Below are 20722 nucleotides of genomic sequence, written 5' to 3'. Positions count from 1 at the left end.
GTAAACAAAATATTCATGTCAAAATGTGTGACAGCTGAACAGCACAGAGCACTGGAACTTTATTACATTCATAGTTTTAGCAATAAAGCGACAAAGCCCCAAAATAGGTTTTCCTGTTGAAAATAAATGTTGCATTGCAGATTTCTTTTAGGCTGTGTGTATTTCGTCATTTCACAGGCTGCAGCTTGAATGAGTTGGCATTGCTCCAATGACACATGTAGCCCTTTTATCTGAGGATACATTTTTCGCAGTAGTAATAGTATATAATTTACTGTAAAGCTTACCCCTCACATAGAGATGATTCTCATACCAAATATAGCCTTTGCATGCTGGTCCCCAACAGAGGGCGCGGACAACAGAATGACAGGTTGTCATGGAGATGTCAAACCCTGTTTCCATTAACACTAGTTAACTAGCATAATGTAGCATAGCATAACTTGCATGTTGAAAGTAAGATAATAACAATGCAAATGGAGCTCACCAGAGAGAGCTGTTGTTGCAGTAATGTCGTCATGTGAGTTATCATTGGCTTCCTCTATGAAATATGTTGTTAAGACCGCTGAAGACAATTAAACATAGGTCTAGTCTATGTTGTCACAGACAGCATAGTTTTAGCTACTGTAAGCGATAGTTAGCGACAGCTAACTGACTATCCTTAGCAAGCTAAACATAGGATAGCAAGGATACATTAGAAACGTTATCAATAGTGTAGGATACTGGTGTATGTGTAAAGAGATAGTATACACACTGACATGTTTTTTAAGCTGTAAATTAAATGATATGGCTGTGCCTTGATGAAACACATTAAGGCTGGTGTTAACATTGACAAAATTACCATGTATATATATATATATACACACATATATATATATATATATAGAGAGAGAGAGAGAGAGAGAGAGGAAAAAAATCTGCATTGTATGGGTTGAAAATGGCTTAACACGCCATCTACTTTTTAAGATCATCCTGAACCTGGCAAGTCAACTGTCACTTTTGATGCTGTAACATTCCTATATGCCTGGTTTTGAATCCAACTTTGCTCACCATTAACGTTTGGTGATTTTGGAGACTGAGGATGATTCACATGAAAAATGCACCTCTTTACAGGCAGAGCAAAAGATGAAGACAAGATGAAGTGTGAAAATGATGTCAATGGCCACAGTTTTGTTAGTTCCTCAACATCGGAAGAGGAGGATGAGTTTGAGGATGAAGATGAGGCAATGCAAGAACAGACAGAAGAATACAAAGAGCCAGGGCATGTGAACAAGTATGAAGGTAATGCCCTGTACACCCTGATATGGGAGACTATCTTCATGGAAAATAAATATAATTCCTGAAGTCAAGCTAAGCTTCCACTGCCATCCCAGATAAAAGGGAGATTGTGTTAGACGTTTGCTCTAAAATAACATCAGGGGCAGATCTGTCCAATATCCATCCACTAGTTCAAATATGGTATGGAGCCGCAAAACTCAATTGGTCCTGTTTAGCAATTTAATACTTTTTTGACCAAAGATTTTAATGACAATGACCAAACTGTTATTATTATGTTTGTTAAACTATGTGTATACAGTTATGCTATTTTGTTGGTCTTTTAAAGAGAAGAAGAAATAAGCATAATTTTGACCAACAATGTGATCAGATCTTGTGAGTTGTAAAAATTGATGCCGATGAAAATCACAAAAATGAAGTTGTGTAACACTTGATTGTTTTTGCTGGCCCTAGTGCAGGATATAACCCATAACTCACTCATGTCTCACACGCACATTCCATTTTTAGCCACACTTACACTTGAATCCTGCTGCTTCAACACGATGTTGAATTTGAGGGTGTTTGATCATATATATAAAAAATAAGCTACACCATGAATATGATAGTCACACTTTTTGAATTAACTAGATGTACCTAGGACCTAGGAAATTAAAACCATATGGAAAAAATATAAAAAGACAGAATAATATATATTTATATATAGGTCTAATTTAATCCTGTAAAGACATAGCCAATGTTTGTAAGTGTTTATTGGACCTTTTGACAAACAAAGAGACTATTGCTACGGAATGCCATGGCAATAAGATTAATAGTTAATTAATAGTTCATGCTTCATGCTTCCTTATGATTTACAACTGGACGGCAGTGGTACAGGAGTTAGAGAAGGTGGTAGAGAAGTCGTATAGTAATCAGAAGGTTGCTAGTTCAATTCCCTGTCGAAGCGTCCTTGAGCAAGACACTGTACCTCTAATTGCTCCTCATGTGCAGTGTGCCATCAGTGAAAAATGTAAAATGTGTATACCTTGTAAGTCGCTTTGGATAAAAGTGTCTGCTAAATGACTAAATGTAATGCCCAAATTGGTATAGTGAATGATATTGTTGCCTCACAAGTAGTTGACTTGCGTTCGATTTCCTGTTAATGTAAATCACTTCAGACGAAAACATGTGCTGAGTCCTTTACCTTTAATCAATTAATGTTGTCACAAAGTTACTGACTAAAGATACGGCCTACCCTAACTAACCTGCATCATGGAGCCGTGCTGACGGGGGCTATTGGGTCAGTGAGGTGCGCCCCAGAGGGAGTGCTAGTGGCCGGACTGCCCACGCAGAGCAGTGCCTTATTGCCCCCATGTCGGTTCTGCACCGCACACGGATTTACCACAGCATGGGAGGCGACAATTACCACAGACCCAATTGCTGCGGAATGGGAATACCACATTCCAGATTGATAGTATTCAAACTATTGGTACGGAATCTAATTACGTGGCAACAGTGCACAAACTCCATGGCAATTTATTGATCACAAACATTTTTATTTTAGAAACAGAAACAAATAATGTCCATTGCATTTGGAACATTCTGAAATATTTCATGTGGGTGTTTTTTAAATTTTTAAATTTTTTTAAACAAAAACAACCTTTTTATCTCACGTTGCCATAGGCACAAAAAAAAAAAACATGTTTGCTTATTATGGTGCTCCCTAGTGGAAAAATGATGCAACATTTTTGCTCCATCTCAAGAAGGGATCCTGAGTCTACAGTGGGGAAAATAAGTATTTGATCTATAATTGTAATGGTAGGTGTATTTTAACAGTGAGAAATAGAATATCAACAAACAAATCCAGAAAACTGCATTTTATAACATTTATGACTTTATTTGTATTTGATGCAGAAAATAAGTATTTCCTAGTAACCTAGACCTGGATTTATTTGGATAATGGTGTTCCATCCCTCCAGTAGAGTTCCAGAGACTTGTAGAATCAGTGCCCATTGAAGATGTTCTGGCAGCTCGTGGTGGCCCAACATCTTACTAAGACATTTTATGTTGTTTTTTCCTTTAATTTGTCACCCAGCTGTACATGACACAGGAAAGCATAGACATTGAAAGAGTCTTCAGATGTCTATGCAGGAGAGAGACAAACCCTTGTCACTGGTCGCTTATGGGCATTCCTGGTTTGGGGTTACCAGGTTACAGAATTTAAACAAGTAGCTACACCAGTGTTTCTCAACTTTTGGGTCTTTTGGGTCTCAGAATAATTATGAATGGGGTGTAGTGTTGGATACTGTAGCTTCACTGGAGGTCCAATTCAATTCAACTCAGTTCAGTTCAATTTTAATTATATAGCGCCAAAACAATAAAATAGTTTCTAGGCGCGGTTTATAGAGCCAAGGGCCTGAACCTAAACACATATAGATTTGAGTGTCTTGGAACTTTTATTTTCTTCAGGGCTCAGGGTAACTTGTACAGACATTTCACATTTATCTTCTGTAACAGATGCCACTGGTGCCGCACAGTTGCCAAAAACCACACAGGTCGTTTTTGAGATCCAATCTGGGCGGTCTGTGCCTCGTCTCTGTGAGCCACGCCACCTTTATGGTGTCTCTGGACACGTGTCGCAGACCCACTCTCGCTGGCCAAAGGAGTGTGTGGTTATACAAGAAGACATTCATCATATTGGTGAGAGAACTAAAATGTCTCATGTCAGATATCTATAAACATCTACATTTCTTCCTTTTACTTACAGATGGAAGACATGCAGTGTACTGTATAAATAATAATAATGATATATATACAGTATATATATATATATATATATATATATATATAAAATACAGTATACAGTATATAGTATATATATATATATATACAAAATGTGGACCCATAAGAAAGCTTTATTTCACAGAATGGACACCTCCTTCTCCTGAGCCTTTTTGTATCCCAAAATCTGATGAAGGGCCCCTATACCAGAATGTGGAGGAAGGCACTCTTGTTTATGATGCACAAGCAGGTCATTGCATAATTTACATTATAAAGTCTTCTATAGCTAATAAATAATAGATTTATATTATATAGTAATTGTAATAAGAAATAACTGCTTAAGTAACCACTAGGGCTGTACAATAAAGCTTTGTTCAGCTGTTTTCATTCAGAAATTTGTTTCCTATATCCCTAAAGATGTATTTACATCTATGATACTTTTCCAGGTAAGGAGTACTACTTTTCAGGGTCTCGTGCAGGGGGAAACCGTTCACCTCTTCCGCAAGCCTCTATACCGCTCTCTGGGCCTGATGACACCACACTTCTTTTTGAGGGGCGCTTTGAAAGTGGCAACTTGATGTCTGCACACAGAATGTGAGTTGGTTTTCAATCTGAATGAAAATGTAACAATTGATAGATATTACATTTTTTTATTCTGTTAAGGTGAACATTGTTCTGATTCAAGAAACATTTGCTGATTAAAGCTAACAGGCTCACAGGTGTATTTTGGCTGTATATTTGATGGAAACCAACAAGTTTGGAAGAGGTGGGCCTCAAAATAATTCTTGAAAATACCAAGGCTTTTGCTAGAACAAACAGAATTGGGTACTGCCATCAAGATACTATTGATTGTGGCCTCTTGCTTCGGGGAGAGGAAGAAAGTGGTCAAGAGGGGGCAGAGATTTGAAATAGGAAGGTGCCGATCCTGTGGCTGTCCTGTAGGCAAGAGTGAGAGATTGAAATTAATCTCTAGCACCTAGTGAAGGGCAATCAGCAGAGGGGTGAGGTTTCCTATCTGATCAGAGACCTTGCGCCGCTGCTGCATTCTAGATCATCTGCAATGGTCTCCCCGCTCATGGACCCAGGCCTGCTAAAAGAGTATTGGAATAGTCTAGTCTAGAAATGATCAGGGCCTGCACAAGGAGTTGTGTAGCATATTGGGTGAGATAGGGTCTGATCTTCCAAATATTAAAGAGTAAGGCAACAATACCTTTAGACAGAAGGTGTCCGCATGCTCAGAGAAACTAAGTTTCCGTTTTAGTGGGTCCAATTTATCCAGCACTAATAGTATATTCATAATTTGCACATACACTTGCACATTTCAAGAAGGAGGTACACTGCTTCTATTTTTATGTGTTGCTCTTCATTGTGACCACAATTTTGTGCCTCAAAATCACTTTAACTTGGAAAATATTGTTATACCAAAAGAATAGTGTATACGAACATGGCCCTCAAATGTAAAAAGCCTATTCTGGTGATGAATGTAGTGTGAATCTAGTATAAATTATAATATGGTACCCCAGACAATATTCTACACAGCCATGGTCAGTTTACATGGATGATTAATAAGTGTGTTCCCTTTTCATTTCAGTGGGCAGTTTGACTATGAACTCATGCTCAGGACTGACCTCTACACCAAAAAGCACACACAGTGGTTTTACTTCAGAGTGAGGAACATGCGGGCAGGCGTACCTTACCGCTTCACCATCACCAACCTGCTGAAATCTACCAGTCTCTATGAGAAGGGTCAGAAACCCCTGCTGTACTCGGAGGAGAAAGCCAGAGCTTCTGGTGTGGGTTGGCACCGTGTGGGTCATGATGTGTCCTACTATCTTAACGGGCGCTTCCACTTAGACTTGCCCTGTTTCTCCCTCTCTTGGGGCTTCTGCTTCCCTTATGACCAAGACACCTGCTACCTGGCACACTGCTACCCCTACACTTACACCCAACTGTGGGAACACCTCTCAGAGATAGAGCGCAAACCCAGGCTCTCCTCTTTCTGCAAAATACGGACACTCTGTCGTTCACTGGCAGGTAATTTGGTGCCAGTGCTGACAGTGACCAGTCCCTCTGAATGGGAGGCAGCACATAAGCCAGCCATAGTGGTAACGGGACGTGTCCATCCTGGTGAGACCAACAGCTCCTGGGTGATGAAAGGTATCATGGACTTCCTATTGAGTGACACACCTGATGCAAAACTGCTCCGAGACGCTTTCATCTTCAAGCTGGTTCCTATGCTGAATCCGGATGGTGTGATCGTAGGAAACTACCGCTGCTCTCTTAGTGGCTGTGACCTTAACCGCAGCTACAGCTCCAATCTGACGGCTTCTTTTCCCACTGTACATGCGATGCGGACTATGGTCCATAGGTAAACATGTTTAGACTGTTCCTTTCTGTATGCACACTGGTCTGTTGTCATAATACACATTCTTTTGGAATGCCAGCATTAACATGTTTAGGAGTATTCAATGCAATGAAACAAAATCGGATTAAAATGAAGTGAATCAAAATAAATCAGTGTATGAGAGATGGTACTGCTCTATCATGAGCTTAATCAGATTAGAACATATAAGTGACTATTAAAACAAAGCTTGGTGCTTGAGCACCCCATAGTACCAGAGAAATGCCATTGGTATAAGGATTTGTTAACCCGTCATGACATCATGAAACTACATGCCTGAGATTTTGACATTGAAGATTTCTCTCTTAGGTTGTGTGAGGAGCGTGAGGTGCGGATGTACTGTGATCTCCATGGACACAGCCGTAAACAGAATGTCTTCACCTATGGCTGTGCAAGGGCAGCTGACAATCAGCTGCATGAGCGAGTCTTTCCCTTTATGCTGAGTAAGAATTGTCCTGACATGGTAAGCAGTTACAATGAACCATGTGAGGCATTTACTACTGAATGATGTCGTTTTAAGATAATGAAGGAACTCCTATATTTATTTGCATGCATTAATGGACAGTACTCATAATTATCTCAGCATGATTATTCTTTAGTGACTGAAGTATGAGCTAAATTACCTATATTTCATACAACATTTAGTTATTGTTACACAATCTGTTCAAAAAGCAATCGAGCTGTGATGTAAAACCTTGAAATGTAAAAAAGTATCTGAGTTTCGTTTTTCATACAAAAGTCCACCACCTCAGGAGACCCCCCACCCCATCAATGTGCCACTCACACACAGTCGCGCAAAGTTAAGCAAAAATGATTGTTTCCTTGGAAATATCCTGACTTGTTAAAACAGCTGTGCTGTGCTAGAACTTCCATAGCAGATAACAGAGCTCAGGAGAGCAAGCTTTTCATTCTGTCTCTAAAGTTCTCCTTTCAGACCTGTAAGTTCAAGGTGCAGCGAAGTAAGGGCGGGACTGGTCGCATAGCTCTGTGGAAACTGGGAATCCTTAACAGCTTCACATTAGAAACCTCCTTTTGCGGCTCAAGCATCGGTATGTGAGCCAAAATGTCATTCAGTGGTTGTATTACTTAAGTAATTGAAATCAAATAATCATTTTTTTTACTGTTTTTACTTTCAACAAAGTGCCTAGATGAATGACAAATCACACCTATTATATTTAGCCATGCAGCCAGTTTCACCATTTCGCTCCTCTCTTACTGCTGAACACAAAATGAATAAAATTGTCAAATAAAAAGAGAACTTTCCCAGGTTGGTTTCTGCTAGTTCAGAGGGTTTTCATCAAATTGTTTGGTAGGTCAACAGAAGGGAACCCATTTCAGCATGACAGACCTTGAGAATTTGGGAGCTCACTTCTGTGATACACTGCTTGACTACTGCGATCCTGACAGGACCAAGGTATGTATGCCTGTGTCTGTGTGTCTAACGAAACAAACATGAGCATATACAGTTATAACCAACTGTAGTGTTCTTGTTGTTGCTATGCCTGCTTTAGTAGGGGAGCATGACTTGTGCACAGACCGATGTCAATCATTTGTCATTCAGTCATATTGTGGAAATTCCTGAGAACAAAATGAAGAAAAGGTTGCAAAAATGCAAAGAAAAAGAATCAAGCTTTGTTTTAATGTTCATGAAGTGTAGACTGATGCCATATGTATTTGTAATACCATATGTCTAACTTTAGATGTTTTGTGTTTGAGCCTACCATTCTTCCTGTTGCAATTTAGAGCAAAGTGCTCCGAAATGTCTATTTATTAATTAATGAAGAAGTGTCAAATTTCTCCGATATCCTTCTGTTGCTTGGATTGTTCTGCCAGACAAGTCATTTCAGAGGCCTGGCTAAAAAAAGAAAGTATATCACATATTAGACATATCAACAGCTCTTCATTAACATTTATATTTAAACCTATATTTAAACAGGTTACTTGTGCCTGGTATCTCCGGATTGGGCTTGGAGGCTTTTGTGCGCAGCCTTTTCTGACTGATCTACCTTGTAGATCACTCATTCCCATATTTAAAGGGCATTCATGAAAATTCTTTTCTATCAACTGTGTTATGTGATTTAAAAATGGACACAATTGCAACAAATTCACATTCATGCAAATAAACCTGTTTCCATCATCCGTAGTCACATTTTACCCTATGCGATTCGGTAGTTAATCCAAATGAATTTCTCATTACAAGATTTTGTGCGAATTTCATGCATTTACGAGTTTAATCTGCAGAAAAGAAAACTGCATGGCGAAGTATCATTGGTTTTCATTGTAGGAGTTTTTACGATGTTTGGTGCACACACATGCAAAGCTGTTCACTGAGCAGCAGGCTGTAGCACAGGTCTTGTAACATCTTGTTAGGCAGGCCTGTGCCATGTTGTGATGTGAGTTGAATTGATCTGTCTTATGTTGTTTGTGAGATTTAAGGAAACAGATCTTTGTGAAATTCTTTTTTAGTACAATATGTGTATAAGAGAGTTGCAGGATGCACTCAGACAAGAAACCCTCCTGGCTCTTGCCTCTTCTCAAGCAGAAGCACCACAAAGTGATGACGGCAGGTGTGTTTTGCAATATCTAAACGCCAATTTGTAGTCCAGACGACTATGTGTGTTGCTCAACAGAAAATGACGTCAAAGACACAACATTTGTGTCTGCTAGGGTGTCGCAGAGCTTGTCGCGTACATCAAAAAATTTAAATGAGTGCAGACCTTGTCACGCACTCTGATTGGATAGCGACTCAAAGTTCTACGTTCTGGTGTGTTTTCGTGGTCATGGTGTGTGGCTGTGTTTTGCAATTAAATGTAAAGTAAGAAGATGAAAATAACTTTAGCTACGTCGTAACAAGTATACAAGTTGTCAGAAACTGCAGATGATGTTCTATTCTGCCATTTTGTCTCTTGCGAAGGACTATGAATGCCTACAGCGTTGCAACATCTGTTGACAATTTGTCGAGAGATACTTTTCGCCTGGACTATGAATTGCCCCTAAGGTTTTCCAAACTAATTAGCCTGTGCAAATAATACCTGAATGCATTTGCTTTCCACATTGTGTTTTCTTGTATTATATTTAAGTGAAAAGGCTTATATAAAGATTCTGTGTTTATGATTTTGTTTCAGCACCAGTGGATCTAACAGCTCTGACTCTGACGGGCCTCCAGCCCACCTTAAAGCCTTAAAGGTGCACCTCTACAAACACATGAAGAGGAATCACTCACCCTCACTTTTAGAATGTTAAGGTTTATGATATTTGAAGCTTTAAAGGTGCACCTCTACAAACACATGAAGTTGCGCAAATTACAATTGGAAATGCATGTACCTTAAAATCTGTGCAGTTACACAGTCGTCACATGATCAGAAATCTGATTTAGTCCCACCTATGGATGATCTGAAGATATGCATTGTTGTCCTGTTTTGACTGGTATGAGACATATCCAATCTGTGCCACTTGGGAGCAAATCATTGGAATTGGGTCACATTTACCACTCATTGCAAACGTAGCCTAGGCACCTTCTGGAAAGATCCTTCTTTTTTATCTTCACTCTGACCTTTGCCTAGATGAAAAGGTCAATCAAGTCCAAGAAGCAGAGAGACTGTTCTTGTCTAGTGAGGCAAGGAGAGGAAACCCCCGAAGAGAAAAAGGTGGTGACTTTAATATGATATGATTATGTCTAATATGTGAGTAATACTATGAAACACAGAACTTAGTTTGGATTCACCAAAACAGCACTTTCATTTAATTTTCAAAACCAAATTCATACAGACTAAGGTTTGCGGCAACAGTTGATTCTCCTTAATCCTGGGATCCGACTACACAATTCAGCCCAATTTTGACTCGTTCTGTCGGCGCCAACACATTTCTTCGATGAGCCAGAATATGAACATAGGCCTTGTAGTGGGACATAATTGAAGAACAGCGACGTGGCGTCTGGGATACCCCATGACACCCCGATGAAAAGTCCAGCATATCTGAACATTTTTATATTTCCCTACCTAGTTTGACAACTCCCATGTGTTCCTTTATGTTGACCAATAGGATAGCAGAGTGCTCTCTGACATACATATGTAAACATGGTGAAGACAAAGAGGGAACAGAGGAAAGATTTGTTAAGTTCTCTTTGAAGGAAAGACAGCCCAAACTGTCCTCTGCGTGACACCCAGGAACGGGTCCACAATCTTTTTATCTTTATTTTCTTTCTCTTTTTGGAACACACAAGACCGGCAGCATCACACATAGCACTTATGTAGCCATGATTGACAATTTCTTGACCCTCCTCCCCAACGACACACAAAAACATGAATGATGATTGGTCGTGGTCAAAATTGTAGTGTTGCCAGTCCCCCGACCAAGGCACAGCAAGAATGTTTGGCACTACGATTGCCTAATCTGACATAGTGACCATCATGAAATACAAGAATATCATGTAGTCTGATCCCGGCATGAGGGGGGATTTTGATTAGCTAGCATGCCAATTTTCAGATTTGTCTTAACAGCTCATCATTTTTCCTACAGGATGGTGATGTCAAAGGGGAGGGTGAATATACCTTAAAGCCTGTGAGTTATTCCTCATAATGGCATACTTCATACAGGTCACAATTCAGAATAGCTACAGTTAGCATTTTTACATGCTCCTGTACTTTTGTGAATATGGAAAGCTTATCAAAAGAAATAGGTGCCGGTGAACTGTTGGGAGGTGATTAACAGTGTCATGTTTGTGTTTGTGCTTGTGTGTGTGTGTGTGTGTGTGTGTGTGTGTGTGTGTGTGTGTGTGTGTGTGTGTGTGTGTGTGTGTGTGTGTGTGTGTGTGTGTGTGTGTGTGTGTGTGTGTGTGTGTGTGTGTGTGTGTGTGTGTGTGTGTGTGTGACAGCTACGAGTTCCTCAGCATATGCTCCGGAGAAGAAAACGGGATACTCCACGCGAGCCCACTGATGCCAACACAAAGGTGTCGACCAGGATACATACTTGACCACAGCTGCAAAAAAGTGACGATATGACCACAAAACATTGTAGTAATTTCTTTAGTTATACACAGGAAAATATGTTAAATTCCTTGTGCTATCGGTTGGGGACCACGCCCCAACCTCTTACTGTCACATGCAAGTACTCATACCCAACAACCTAGCCTAAGATTAATACCACACCAGGGTGCACTACAACCATCATACCGATACTTAGGAATACTCAACAACACCACCAACTACAACAACAAAGATGCCTTCGTGAGCATTTCACTAAGGAGGTCAAGTGGGCACCTTCCTTCACCAGTGTTTTATTGAATTAGGCTCACAACACCTCCAGAAGGCTCCACAATGGTGTCTGACGTCCCAGACCCACCCCCCTCCATACACACATACACCTCAAGATACACCTCAAGCATTACTGAGAGACTTCGCCACAACAACCATGACCGAATGCAAGTCCAACCGAGTTCCTCAGCTATACTTAGGCCCATTTGCAGGTGGCTGTAAGTATGCTATATTCAGCCATACTTATGCTCTGTAGCTTAAGGTGGCTCTAAGAATAGCCTCATCAGCTATATGCCTCGTTGATGCATGCTCTAGATATGCCAAAATCCAGAAGATCTTGCAAAAGTATGTCAAAGTATGCAAGCATGCAAGCTTCCAGAACGTCTTGCGACAACAGGCTTCCTCACATAAAGCCCCTTTGAGTCACTATCCTAGAAAACCAAAATCCAACAAAAGTGATGTGGTTGATTTAGCTACAAAGCCTCTAACATCTATCTCCACTGGTCAGGTGTGTGCTTGCCAACCTCATTCCTGCTACCAGTTCAGTATACTTTAACTTCTTCCTTTGAAAGGCTTCCTCAATCATATCTTCAAAGAGAATCGTTAACGTAATAAAATAAACAAGGTGCTTAAACTCAGAATACAACACCATGTCTGGTCTCATAGCAGTCATACATTGTGAAACTTGAAGTTGTCGTCTGACATCAGCCAGCAATCACCAATACCACGCTTTGCCCAATTTGCCAGTACTGTTTGTACGTACCTGGTGTCCACTTTTCTGCCCCTCTCGCACAAAAGAAAATCTATTGTCCCTGTCATTAACCGGCCAACACCCGTACATAACTACATTTCCATCCTCCTCCACCCACTGACTGAGGTTTTGCTGAGTTGGGATGACATCATCAGTGACAGAAATGAATATGATGCGGTTAGCATCCATAACCCACAACGCTCACCCAGCTGATCTTCCTCTTCTCAGCATCATGCCAGTTCATCCACTGCCCCTTTTTTTTTGGAGAAGCCGCTGCTGCTCCTCCAGTTTCCTCCTCTTGCTAGTCAACAAAGCTGGCTACCATCTGCCGACTCTCTGGCAATGAAGCCTTACCTCATGCCTTCAAACTGTCACCTAACCCAAACCCTGCTCTTCCACTCTGTCCAGTGATATCCCTATGCTGTAGTGCACCGTGTACATGTTGAACCGATTCATCCACTTCTTCCCTGTGTTCACCATTGGAGCAGTGACTGCAGAATCCTTAGACTTTGATAAAGTCATCTACGGGCTTGTCTTAGCACAAGTCCTCAACCAAGCTGGTTATTGGGAACTCCAAAATTCCTTTCCCATACAGTGCTACAGTGTTTAGACAATGTGGTGTGGCACCCCAAGCCATTTCCTAACTGCCTTATTCATGAGTCTCTCAGGTTTCTCCACCTCTAAGGTAGCAAGATGGTCTTATCAATGGTATTGATAGCCTTAAACAATTAATTTGCTAAGGTCAATTTGTTCAATGTGAATTCTGTATTTGCCATGGTAGACTGTTTTCACTCTTTTCTGAGGTATGCATTCATTTCATTAGTGCCATGAAGGTTGTGAATATATTCATGTCATGCGAGGTCAGTCTGTTGTGTCTTCTCTCCCCAGATGTCTGTACTATATTTGGTCTTTGATAAAGAGAAGGGGTCAATGAAATCAAAGGTATTAAAAGCCTTGCACCTCTACAACTTTACTGCACCTCTGACTAGAATTGTTTTTTTTTATCCATCTTTCATTTCACCCCAAATGTTTTCACCCCATTTAGTCAAACCAATCATAATTGATAATTGACAATTTGATGTTTTTGTCTGTATGCCTTTCAGTCAGAATACTTGCGTCATCTGATGTCAGGCTACATTAGGAGCAGGATACAGCTGGGGCTGGGAAACAGTCTGAGTGGTAATACTCCTAAAGACTGGCATTTAGACTATGTTTTTTTTTACTTTAAATGAAAATATCATTCAGCCTCTTTGTTTTGCAGCCTGTCCCTCCTTTTGTTCATTAATTTGTGTGTGTGTGTGTGTGTGTGTGTGTGTGTGTGTGTGTGTGTGTGTGTGTGTGTGTGGGGTGTGTGCACGCACATGTGTTGGTGACAGGTTTGGACTTAGGTCCGGTTCAGGTGTGCGTCCAGCAGGAACAGAGTGAGTCCTCCATCACTCCATCATCCTCCATCACTCCATCATCCTCCATGTCCTCAGGGGTGCCAAGAAAAACAAACCATGGTAGGTGGACCAGTCAAGTGTGAGCATATTTTTTTTTATTTGAATATTCCTCATAGTATATAAACATCATGAATAGTTGATATAAACACAGCAATAATTTTAAAGGTATAGCTATATAATTGAAAATTGACATTACTTGAACCCTGCATTATAGAGTCCAGTTGATAAGAGTCACTCGACAAAAATGAAATGGGTCTGGCGAGGGCGCAGCACCTGTAGGCTTTTATTCTAAATCACCAATGACACACTGGCTCAGAATAGAATGTGTCATTTCTATGGCAACTCAGCGATCTTGCTAGCTTACATTAGACTAGTTCCAATCAAATTGGCCAAAGAAGACGGACAGAACAATCCTTGACGACACAGTTTTCTTCTTTAAAATTTGTGATCCTAGCATTAACATGTAAATGATATCTCCCCGATTTAAGACAACATTGAATCAAGTATGAAATTTACAGTTGGAAGTTACCTAGGATGCTACTACCCTGGTAGCCATATCTATGTAAACATAGCCAACCATACATTGAATCTCTTTTCATCCAATCAGAGTGAGCGACAATCAGTGGTCTGCACCCTTTCCAAATGTTGACACTTTTACGTAATTTTTTGTCAAGCGACACTTCTCGACTGGACTATAAATTGGTTGTATGACTAACAACTCAAACATTTAATGTCATAACCTGCTAGAAGTAGTAACAAGAGTTAGAGTCCTGTGATGTGACAGTGTCGTCATAAGCAGTTATTATCATGAGACTACAGTGTTTCCCACAGATCTGATATATACCTGTGTTGGTAGCCAGTGAAAAGGGCCGAGGGGGGCACGGTATTCATCATTGCTACTTCTAGGCGCTGGTCACTGTTACGTGCAGGGCGGCGGGGGGAGAAGGCTGGAATACCAGACATTTAGAAAGTATTCAGATCCCGTCACTTTATGACATTTTGTTATGTTGCAGCCTTATGCTAAAACCATTTAAATTTATCAATCTACATTCAATACCCCATAATGACAAAGTGGAAACAGAATGTTTGGAAAAAAAGGAAGTATAACTTTGACATAAGTATTGTGTTGTTATGTGTGCTGAATACACTCTTTAGTCTTGTACCTACCAACGCAGCATATTTGCTGCTTTATTTCATGGAATTCGAAGCCACTACCAAAGTCAGAGAACAATTACACAATACAGATAAAATGCTTTACCTTGCCCGTGCTTAGAATAGCCACCATGCCTGCACCTTCTAACGTAATACAATATGTCTCCATCCCTCAATAGACCCTTCTCATGATAGCAGGATGAACAGGCACAGAAGGGGTAGTGAGAGGGGACATTTCCAACTAGTTAATCTGTCAAGGTGGCCATCGTTCTCTTGGACAGATACAAAATGTAAGATAGAATGGGTCACCAAATATACAACTGTTAATATGCCTGTGCGGCCCACCCAAGTAAAATAATGTGTGGGAAACCCTGTGCAATGGGAACAGGTTAACCTGTGAACTGAGATGAGACTAATTGCTTTCTATATTTGTCCGCGTTTTATGTTCTCTGCACAGGGAGGGGGTGCAAGTCACACACCACACCCTCCACTCTACCTGTAATGACCAACAGGTAGGATCCTCCCCAGTCATGCTGTTAGCTCTGGTGTGAAAAGATCTTCTGAACTATACAGACAGTTTCTTGGTAAACACAGGAAATGTTTGACAAATATTGTTCATCAGCTTTGCAAGAAATGTATGGAGGCTTGCTAAGGTAAATAAGGATATTTGAGGCTACTGGAAATTACTTGACTTTTGCACGCTCAGTTAATGAACGACACTCATTCCCAAGAAACTGTTCTGTACTGTACTAAATCAGCTTTATATTTATGCTAGAGATTGCTAGCTGTATATTTATGAGATTGAGCTAACCTGTAGGCAGTTTGTGTTGGCAGCCATCTTTATTTGCATCCTAACGGAATTAGTTTTGTTGGAGCAAAAGCTGCTTTCTCAAATTGCCATTTGTTGTTTTCATAGAATTGTTTTGACCCAAGCGATGTCATATTTAAGGACATGCTTTGTAGTGCCTAATCAGTACTGCAGTGATTATCATTGGCTTTCTGTGCATATACAGACAGGGGGAATGCAGGACAGCCCAGTGTAAGTGTGAACTGTGGCATGCTGTGGGTAAGGACCAGGGGTCAGCCACAGACAGGAAGTCAACGCATATGACTGGAAGACCATGACCTAAACCACCACCTATTGAATACATCAATTACTTCCTTGACACTGTATGACTTGTAGCCTGACAAATAGTGGCTTGTTTGAGATATAATAAAGTTTGTATGGTAAGCTTACCATAAACAGAGTTTGTACCATGTTTACACACCATAGGGAACTTACTGCATTACAGTATTTCAAATTGATTTAGTCTGGAGATCTAGGCTCAGTTGGCGTGTTGGCTAACCGTACTATACTATGAACAGAAGCCATGGGCAGAGGAATACATTGACTTTGACCACCAAGTTTTTTAGTTTTTATTGAGCAAAAATAACTAAAAGCAGCACATACAGTGTCCAACTGAGAGAGTGAATATTGTCACTGGATATGTCATGCTGTTAACCTTACCCTCCACCCTATCACACAGGGTGTGTAACAGTATTAACAGAGCATGCATATACGTATAATAAATCATAAAGATACCTTTGCAATGACAGTACAGTAAGAAGACATCTAAATCTTATATCAGTTATTTGTTTGAATGCATTGATGGCTGGAAACTAGAAATGTAATTGGATTGGAATTTCATATGATGTAAGATACCATGTTATTTTTGTAAAAGTTATCAGAATCAGAATCATCTTTATTGGCCAAGTACATTTCCACATACAAGGAATTTTTCCTGGGTTTAATTGCTCTCAATGTACTTAAACTGGAAAATATGCATGCAACAGTTTAGGATAATAAATAAATATAATATGTAATATAATAATAAAATATAATAATCTGTCAACTGTTCACTAGAGTGACGGAAGGGGGAAAAAACTGTTCCTGTGTCTGGTGGTTTTTGTGTACATAGTCCTGTAGCGCCTGCCAGCATATTCTTGACAGCATATTCCTGGTATAGACGTCTGGTGGTCATCAGTCAATTATCAATAGGCTCATGTGAACTGGAATGATTTGCTTACTATTATCAGACCGTCACAGTTGATACCAAGGTGTTAAAGCGTATGAAAGCTGTTTGGCAGTTGACTGAGCTGATATCCATCAGTACTTGTATATGTCATATATCCTTTTTCAGTACTTGTAATAAATCTTTCTCACAATCCCAGAAGCACACATTTGTGCTCTTGTTTCTGTGAAAATCACAAAAGTGCTGTAAATATGACTGTAAGTATAATTCACTGTAAAAAAAAAAATGTATTGAATTAACGGTCCATGGCACATTGGCATCACAGTAGTTGTGCTAACATGTATTAGCTAGTAAAAGAAAGTAGATGGAATTGGCATGTAAAACTGTGGTAAGACAAATTTTAAACAAACTAGAATTGGTTCACCACAGACATCTATGGTATGGCTCACCACAGACGTCTATGATATGGCTCACCACAGACGTCTATGATATGGCTCACCACAGACGTCTATGATATGGCTCACCACAAACGTCTATGGCATGGCACTTTAATATGTGTTATGCCCCTGTTTCTTTGTGAGTACAATTATCTGTATATTTCTCATATCTGTGATTACAATTTCTTTTCATCATGAATGGTAAATGAAAGTAAGTATTTTTATAAATCAGCAATCAGCAGCCGACTAGCTCGAAGCTTAAACTCAAATGTAGCTGTAAGTAGCACCTCAAGGTACTAGCCGTGGAGTTTGGAATATTTTATGGCATTTTTTTACCAAAGGAAATGTTATGCAGACTGTCATACTTATGGAACACAAATATATTGCAGATATTTAATGTTGATTACATTGATTATTTCTTTGATATGAGCCTGAAATTTTAAATCCATCAGCTTTGTACAATGGATGCATGGGTAGGACTGCATTCATAAAATAAAATACACTTACATTTACTTTGAGTGCAAGTTTCTATGCTAGGAATCAACAGATTTTAAAATAGACATTCCCATCATAACATCCTTTAATTAAAGCTGTCAGTCACACTGATAACATGAGGATGGACCCTGTTCTTGTTGCAGTTGAGTAGACACACTGCCCTCCCATGGCGGTAGCGTTTAGACAGCAGCACGTACAGCACTGGGTTGACGCACGGGTGCAGATACTGCAGCACAGTGCAGGTGAAGTAGAACATCTCCCAAGACTGTCCGTGGCGGTACAGGCCAAGGTAAACACAAAGCTCCAGTATGTATCCTGGTAACCAGCACACTGAAAATGTCCCTGCAGCCAGGAAAACCATGAGTGAGGCCCGCCGAGTATTGCGAGCACTGGCCACTGACATCACAGGGCTTTTGTGTAAAAATAGTGTTAGACGTACATAATTGACTGCAATGACTAGCATCGGCACAAAGTAGTAGAGGACAAACTGACTGATCACCACCTGGTAATGATGCTCATGGATGGTGGGTAAGCAAAAGCTTACATTGTTCATACTTGGACCGAGGCTTACCTTGGTGGCGAAGAGTCGTAGTGGTAGGCTGATGAAGAAGCTGAGAGCCCAGACCAGCATGAACATTAGGACTACCAAGTCCATGGTGGGTGGCTGGTAAGGGTTAGTGATTATCATGGCTCTGGCCATAGACACTGCACACAGCGAGTAAGTGCTGGCAGCGAGCAGGAACGCCAGCAGGAACTGATAGACTTTGCAGGAGGTGTCTCCCAGGGGCCAGGAGAAGCTCATGGCGGAGTGCAGAGTGAAGGGAATGAGCAGCAGGGTGAGGAAGTCAGCGAGGGCCATGCTCAGCAGCAGGATGTCCAGACGGTTTTTTCTCAGTGTGTTGTACTTGGCAAAGAGGGAGAAAACCAGTAGGTTGGCAAAGAAACCAATCCCTAATATCACACCACAGGTGCAGGCAAAGATCAGGGAATATGTATTGTGCGCCTGTAGTCAGTAGCAGAGGGAATAGAACAAAAACATGGAAGGACAAGAGAGGTTTTATTAAAATGGTACATACAATTGCTAATGCTAAATGTAATGACTTTAAAGACTTACATTTAATTAAAACCATTATTCTACACATTTTTGTTTTGTAATTTCCTGTCAAAGCTAAAAAGCAAACATGTACTTACCGCCATTTTTATGATATTATATCCTTAAGTTACCCAAAGTATATATTTGTAGGCCATTGGTGGAATCAAAGAATACTCTCTTGACATTAGAAATACTGCAAAATCTGACAATTGTAACAAAGCTTTTCCAGGAGCTTCTCTCTTTTAGGTTTAGTAGCTCTGATAGCTTGACATCAGTGGGATGGCAAACACCAGTTGAGTCTGAATTCATTCTGGTTGACTGAACTTCATTTAAAGTGAAAGAGATATATACACTTATATAAGTGTTCGCAGGTTGATCCTGTGTCGCTGGTTATTATTCTTAGGTTAGTATGTGTTAGCTGGTGCATAAAGCGAGGTCCTTATCAGTGGTGTTTATGATAATGTTCCTTCTAATGGGTCATAAAGATGCTCTTAGAGTAGGAAGTATCACATTGATGTGTTTGCTTTGCCTCTATTAGGTCCACACTATTCTACCTAAGTACATTAAAAGCAGAACCAGCCTCATTAAAACCCATTTGAGATGAAATTATCAAAGCTATAAATGAGTTGTTGTGCTTTCCTAAACAAATAATGATTTATTAGTTACAGCTATCATTTATAGTCAATCAATTTTACATCATTCCTCTGTGACACACCTATTGTTTTCTTCATAATTACACCTCCCCGTTGACTTTACGATATGATGGCTGAACGATCACCTAGGAACCTGTACTTATCTGCAGCCAGAGATGGGAACATAAAGCATGGAACAAGAAGTGTTAGTTTTTAAGTATGTATGTTTAATAACACTAAATTATATACTTTGTCAGTGCAAGGGTGTTACATTTCTTACCAGTAAGGACAATATTGGCATCATACTGACCATACAAAACATGTTTGTTGATCAGACAGTTAGAGAAAAACAAATTAAGATTACAGTAATACATCAGAAATCCACAAAACCTAAGGTTACAAGTATAGACCATGATCACCCCCACCCACAAAAAGGAAAAAAATAAATAAGTCAGCAGTACACAAATACATTCATAAAATAAATATTTCTCAAAATAAATTAAAGTTCCTCTCATAATTTTTCCCAACGAGAAAGTAAAATTTAAGACTACTACTAATGAATGTTGTGATATTGACAATTAATACTGTGCAATGTTGTCCTGTCAACCCACTGAAAATGTTCTTTTCACATTCTAAAGTGTTATTTCCAACCACTTTGTGGATGTGATTAATCACTGTATGTAGCAAAAGGCATTTTATACATATACTGTGTGTTACAAAATCATTACAAGTTAATCATCAGCACTATTGATTACACACATTGCCACTGTTTGACAAACCGTTGTTATAGGTAGATAACCAATGTGTGATGTTAAACATTGGCTGGATGGCCTTTCAGCAACTTTCTTGCTAATGTTGACTTCGCTGCATCTGCACTGAATGCGTCGGATGTCTCTTCTTCTCGTTCTGACTCCATTTATCAAACCACGTCCTTTTCCTCTTCTGGCCTGCCGCCTTCGTTGGCTGGCCTCTGAGGCTGAGAGCTTTTTCAGTCTCCTGCGGTAAGCTGATGTGGGCTCGAGCTCTAGC

At 40.0% G+C, this 20722-nt stretch overlaps 2 protein-coding genes across 3 annotated transcripts; one reads left to right on the top strand and one right to left on the bottom strand.

Moving 5' to 3' along the window:
- The first annotated feature begins 240 nt into the window (after positions 1-240).
- On the top strand, positions 241-14078 carry LOC105895606 (cytosolic carboxypeptidase 3). 2 transcript variants are annotated; one of them, XM_042707476.1, is made up of 17 exons: positions 241-514; positions 1108-1275; positions 3763-3945; positions 4172-4276; positions 4473-4620; positions 5618-6394; positions 6737-6890; positions 7350-7476; positions 7741-7841; positions 8894-8994; positions 9553-9613; positions 9991-10074; positions 10946-10987; positions 11301-11375; positions 13319-13372; positions 13534-13609; positions 13807-14078. In XM_042707476.1, exons 1-17 carry the CDS (start codon positions 505-507, stop codon positions 13953-13955), a joined length of 2415 nt encoding a protein of 804 aa, XP_042563410.1. In that variant the 5' UTR covers positions 241-504; the 3' UTR covers positions 13956-14078. The 2 variants fall into 2 exon arrangements, with proteins under 2 accessions (XP_042563410.1, XP_042563409.1); XM_042707475.1 differs by lacking the exon at positions 241-514 and having other exon boundaries at positions 957-1275.
- Positions 14079-18053: 3975 nt separating this feature from the next.
- LOC122132794 (galanin receptor 2b) lies at positions 18054-18977 on the bottom strand (the record flags this gene model as incomplete). Its single annotated transcript, XM_042707408.1, has 1 exon — positions 18054-18977. A coding segment is annotated over one exon (924 nt), but the record flags the coding sequence as incomplete, so codon positions are not given.
- Positions 18978-20722: the final 1745 nt, after the last annotated feature.

This window comes from Clupea harengus, chromosome 3 (genome assembly GCF_900700415.2).
Source record: "Clupea harengus chromosome 3, Ch_v2.0.2, whole genome shotgun sequence".
NCBI lineage: Eukaryota > Metazoa > Chordata > Actinopteri > Clupeiformes > Clupeidae > Clupea > Clupea harengus.
This window is presented reverse-complemented; position numbering and strand designations above follow the sequence as displayed.

Excerpts from the sequence above, each read along its gene's own strand:
- LOC105895606 (XM_042707475.1), top strand. The coding sequence starts at position 1,092 with ATGCACCTCTTTACAGGCAGAGCAAAAGATGAAGACAAGATGAAGTGT. Across the intron at positions 4,621-5,617 it reads TTGATGTCTGCACACAGAAT|TGGGCAGTTTGACTATGAAC; the intron begins GTGAGTTGGTTT and ends TTTTCATTTCAG. Across the intron at positions 13,610-13,806 it reads GCTGGGAAACAGTCTGAGTG|GTTTGGACTTAGGTCCGGTT; the intron begins GTAATACTCCTA and ends TGTTGGTGACAG.